Source organism: Oncorhynchus gorbuscha, linkage group LG20 (genome assembly GCF_021184085.1).
Source record: "Oncorhynchus gorbuscha isolate QuinsamMale2020 ecotype Even-year linkage group LG20, OgorEven_v1.0, whole genome shotgun sequence".
Lineage (NCBI taxonomy): Eukaryota > Metazoa > Chordata > Actinopteri > Salmoniformes > Salmonidae > Oncorhynchus > Oncorhynchus gorbuscha.
Window position 1 is genome coordinate 23,242,982 of NC_060192.1, and position 5,754 is coordinate 23,248,735.

The 5,754-nt window shown below is 42.2% G+C and overlaps 1 protein-coding gene across 2 annotated transcripts; it reads left to right on the forward strand.

Annotated features, from left to right (window-relative positions):
* Window positions 1–665: 665 nt before the first annotated feature.
* Window positions 666–4,997, forward strand: prnpb (prion protein b). 2 transcript variants are annotated; one of them, XM_046317281.1, is made up of 2 exons: window positions 666–804; window positions 1,476–4,997. In XM_046317281.1, exons 1-2 carry the CDS (start codon window positions 681–683, stop codon window positions 3,209–3,211), a joined length of 1,860 nt encoding a protein of 619 aa, XP_046173237.1. In that variant the 5' UTR covers window positions 666–680; the 3' UTR covers window positions 3,212–4,997. The 2 variants fall into 2 exon arrangements, with proteins under 2 accessions (XP_046173237.1, XP_046173238.1); XM_046317282.1 differs by having other exon boundaries at window positions 672–804; window positions 1,471–4,997.
* Window positions 4,998–5,754: the final 757 nt, after the last annotated feature.

Sequence of the window (5,754 nt, forward strand, 5' to 3'; positions counted from 1 at the left end):
CCAAAGCAGTTGAAAATTATGATTTTCCATTACTTCAGGTTGTATGACACACATACACGATACAGTTAAATCCATTGGATTTGAGCTGAATCATCCATTGGAAGTGAATGGGATTTGCGCATAAATTCCCATTACAAGCGTTCAATTTCAAATCGATTGATTAGCCTAGCCTAAATTTGGACAAAATAAAGTATGAATGAAATAGCTTATTACAGGGACAGAATGCGTTATCCTGTATAGCTTACTCACTTTCTCGTGTTCTTATTTCTATCTCGTGTGTTTTTGTTCTAATTGACTTGTTTATTTATATTTTATAGTAACGTTAGTACTGAATTGCTGGGAAAGAGCAAGCAAGAAAGGCATTTCACTGTAGGCTACGAGTACACGTGACAAAAAATGTGAAAATATATTATATGATTAACAAACCAATACAAAAGTAAATGGGGGAACACAAGTATATACAAAGGACACTTGGGCTAGGGGGCACAATATCACATTACACAAGGACTTTAAGGGACATACACACATTTGTAATTCTACCAGCTTTTTTGTTGTTAGAGTATTTCGTTGTCTTAAAATATAGTTCAATGTATTTTTGTAAGGTAAGAAAATGTGCTGTTTTAGCTAGGATTGCTATGATGAGAGGCTAGCCTGGCTACGTCACTCATGTTCGGTGATCCATGATAAATAAGAACCCCTCCCCTCCGAATGAAAGCAGTGAGCGAACGACACAGAACCATAACAGAGAAACGGATGAAAAAGACAACCTTTCTACAGGAACAAAATCGTCTCGAATCTCCAACGGTAGGTTATTTTACGATATTCACATTAGTTGTAAAGGGGTATCAGGTGGCCATACAGCCCGGGCTGTTCTGCGTGAGAGTGCTAAGAGCGCCATTTTATTGAATAAGACCATTACATTTATGCGAATAACGGGTCAGGTTCTGAAAAATAGAACTGCGCATATAGCCTAATTTGCCTTCACGTCTAGTTATATGTAGCCTATGTCATATTTTATTTTTCATAAAACATCCAAGCTGTCCCAGGATATGTGTTGTCTTTTATTCCACCGTGGTAGCCTATTTTCTTTATTATGTTTAGTTTACTGATTGGCCTAAATAAAAGCTACGAAATATAGGACTAACTACTGGAATTTTCTGGAATTCTATACAGCGTATTGAACATTCGGGGAAAATATTATCCCTAATAATATTATGTTACATGTATTTTCTGTTAGGCTACTTTTAAGGATAATCTTCCAGACCATAATATAGTAGGCGTTGGCTTATACTTGATATCCAGAAAACGAATTAAGCAAATAAATTCTACAGTCCATGACAGGAGTGTCAGTGACATGAGAGGGTTAGCTCAGATTGAAGTAAACAGGAATAATTAGATGAGGCTTCAGAAAAACGATTGGACCAAGTCCAAGTACTTACTGTTAATGACATCACCATATTTTCCCCCCAGGGCAGTCATCATGGGAAAGCTGTGTGAGCTGGCCCTGGTGTCTCTTGTCCTCCTGGTTCTGCTTCATACTGACTCTACATGGGCCAAGAGAAGTGGCAGCAGCAGCAGCAGCAAAAAGACATCATCCAGCAACAGGGGCTCAGAAAAAAAGCCGTCGAAAACATCAAACACACAGACGGGAAGCTACCCTAGACAACCCCAAAGCCCCAATAGGAACCCCAACCCGTACCCAGCAGGAGGTAGTTATCCAGGGAGAGGTACCAATCAGAATCAGAACCCAGCCGGTGGATACCCTGCAGCAGGTGGAAACCCCAACCAGCAGTATCCAGGCCGGGGAACCAACCAAGGAGGATATCCTAACCAAAACCCTGCTGCTGGTGGCTATCCTGCTGCAGGTGGCTACCCCAACCAGCAGTATCCAGGCAGAGCCAATCCTGGGGGATATCCAAACCAGAATCCTGCAGCTGGAGGTTACCCAGCCGCTGGTGGCTATCCTGCAGCAGGTGGTTATCCCAACCAGCAGTATCCAGGCAGAGCCAATCCTGGGGGATATCCAAACCAGAACCCTGCAGCTGGAGGTTACCCAGTCGCTGGTGGCTATCCTGCAGCAGGTGGCTATCCCAACCAGCAGTATCCAGGCCGGGCAAATCCTGGGGGATATCCTAACCAGAACCCAGCAGCTGGAGGTTACCCCGCCGCGGGTGGTTATCCTGCAGCTGGAGGCTACCCCAATCAGAACCCTGGGAGAGGAGGAGTCAATCCGGGATACCCAGCCGGAGGTTACCCTGCTGGAGGTTACCCAGTAAGAGGGGGAAATACTGGTTGGGGGCAGGCAGGGGGCCACCCTGGTGGAGGGATGGGAGGAGGTTACCAACCCAACTGGAACCCAAACAATAAGATCCTCAGTCCCCGCTATGGTGGAGGCTATGGTTATGGAGGTGGGCACGGAGGTATGGGAGGTGGCTCTCCCTTCTCACGTTCAGTTCAGGGAATGGGGCAGTACCCCTCTACTCAGTCCAAGGGGTTTGCTAAGAAGGCTTTTATGGCTGCAGGGGTTGGGGCTGTGGCAGGGATGGCGATTGGCTATGGCCTTGGGCGTTTCCCTCGTCCAAACTTCAACTTCCGCAACCCTCAGGAAGAGCAGTCCTACAATAACTACATGTACAAAAAATACGGCGAACGCTCCACAGATGAAAATGACTATGGCCGGGACTACACCTACAAAGTACCTCCACGGGCAGAGTCCTACGACAGCTTCATGGATACCTGCATGAAGAGGAATGACCTTCTGCAGGACCAGGGCAGAGACTCCCAGGCCACACCTAACAACCAGAATAACAACCCTCAGGGAGCCAACAGCCAGAGCATGCCCATCACTCCTGAGGTGGGGAACAGCAGTCCAGCTAGCAACCAGGAGGGAACAGACAAAGTGAAGCCTCTCACCCCTGCCCCTGGCGAGATAGCTGGAGAGGGTAAGGAAGAGGCTGATGGCCCCACAGTGAGCATTGAAGAGATTGGTTACCCTGCATTGGTGGAGCAGCTGAAGAACCGGAAGTGTGTGGAGCTGTACATAAACCACTCAGAGCGCTTCCTAGAGAAGCAGACAGCCGAACGCAGCAGCGGCAACAACAACAACGACAACAACCATCTGAACAGTCGCAGCAACCCCCTCGGTCAGGGGCTGCTACAGCTGATAACCAGTCTCATCATGGTCCTGAGCAGCACTCTTCTACTACACTGAGACATATAGTAGGTGTGTCCCAGTCGTCTGGAATAGCTTAATTTCATAGTCCCCCTTTCTCATCATGCCACTGATATCTTGTACGGATAGGTTAATTAAGTAAGGTGGAGATATAACCAATACCTTCACTTATCAGTGGTTATGATGGTAAGGACGCAAGTGGAAAATAACTTCCAGGTGCACGATAAGGTCCATTTCCTCCACATTTTATGGTGCCATTTGAGCTTAAACATAGTTTTACTGTTTGTCTATTGGCCCATCTCATTTGTGTCTCTAACATTTGCACTGATCTGTCAATTTGGACCTTCGCTGTAATACTTCTAGACTTCGTTTCTATTGCAATTTTTGTTTTCATTGCATTTTTTTTCAGAGCAGTTTCTGGTAGAATACTCTGTTGATCACTGTATTTTGTTCTGCAAAACACTAATTTGTTCAGGTCATGGCAAATGCATGATGCTTTAATATTGTATCTCTGCATCTATTACAATATCTCTGTATAAAACACTAACACACCAACACTACAAGTACATACATTATAAAGCTTACTATTGACTCTGGATATCTATCAGGTTGTATGTAGGCACTAACCAATTTAAATTTTAGCTAATTGTAAACTCTTATGTGTTATTATGTGATGAGGCAACTATCATCTGACTTTGGGTATTCAGTGTCTTTTTGCCAGTGTGGTTCCACATGAAGTACATAAAGCATTGTCGCCTGTATGCCAGATATTAGCTGGAAATCAATTTGCTCAGAATAATTTTTGGGTGAACTAAACAGTACATTATACTCTACTGTGATATTTATATTTGTACTGTAAAGAGTCCATCTTATGTGGTCTTCAGCAATTGGTTTTAAAAGTTGCCTGTTCCTATTTTTCTTTAGTTCTCTCTTGTCCCATACCTCTCTACCTCCCCATCTAGTCTCCCTCTCCATTTCCTCCTGTCCCCTGGTTATCAGAAGTGCACTTATTTATCTTGCCGAACGGATATAAACGACTCTTCTTTTCCTTTTTTTCCCAAGCATGTATTTAGTGATGAACATAAAACACACATTGGTTTAATGTGTTTTGGAAATGTAAAATAACCCCTTTGCCATGCTAGAACTAAATGGTGAATATTACTTGTCATTTAAATATCGCAAAAGTCTTCTTCCATTTTCAAGGTACAGGAGGAATAAAAACGAAATATATCACATGATCGGCCATTCTCTCTTTTAGAAAACATGAGGGCAGTTACAGTGACAATCTCACAGAGCACATTGAAGCTTTTAGAGACACATCTGTTGCTAGGAGTCTAATTGCCTCATAGGAAATTGTTACAGAACAGTCACTACAGTGTGAGAAAATGGAACAGACAGGGTTTCTGCCTGCAAGTTGGCAACATTACAATTCCCGTTACTGTCTATGAAATGATCCTCAAGCTATCTTTACAACAGAACACAAAGATCTCAACTCATCTCATACACAAAAACATGTATTGTTTTGTGAACTAAGGCCCTATTATTAAATCTAAACCAGTTTTTGTGTTTCTGGGATACTTTAAAAATAAAATCATGTTTTCTCTTCGCAGAAGCCTTGTACACAAGGCTTATATTTGAAAGTACTATGTTGTGAGTTTTCCTTACATTCTTTTATTATTTCTTTGAATCCAAATGTAGAGGGGAAACACTTTTTATTTCATATTTACTGATCCCTTTTACTTATCCATGTTGTCTCTATATGGTCCTGAACTTAACTACTGTCACATGCATCATAATGAACGTAATAAAGCAACACACATTGTCACGATTGTCGTATGGAATGGACCAAGGTGCAGCGTGGTGAGTGTACATTTTTATTTATTTTGCAAACGTCGCCAACAAAACAATAATACAACAAAAAACAACCGTGAAGTTCCGTAAGGCTTTACATGCACAAACGAAGACAACTACCCACAACCACCAAAAGGAAAAAAGGCTGCCTAAGTATAATTACCAATCAGAGACAACGATAGACATTTGTCCCTGATTGAGAACCATACCCGGCCAAAACATAGAAACAAACAACATAGAATGCCCACCCCAAATCACACCCTGACCTAACCAAATAGAGAAATAAAACGGCTCTCTAAGGTCAGGGTGTGACACACACACACATATATATTTTATTAGTGGACCAGAGTAGGTAAAGCAAGTATTATGAAGAATCCCATATTACCAAATCCATAGAAAATAATATTCAATTGGTTGATATTACTTTAATATGGGTTACAAAAACAAATATTTGCTATTTGCAGATATAAAAGCTAGTGAATAATCACACATTTATTGCCATGGCCAAATATGAGTAATAAAATTAGCAAAATCACAGCAAAGTAGATGTTAATAGGAACATGTATTGTTTGCAGCCTCCTACCTTAGTTCATCCAGTTATTACAGTGGATGAAGCTGAAAAAGGATCTAGCACAGTCCATTTTGACAGTAACAAGTGACACATGATTTTACAACATAATAAGATAGGAGCCCCCATCCGTGATGACGTTCCAATGAGTATAGCTTTGTAA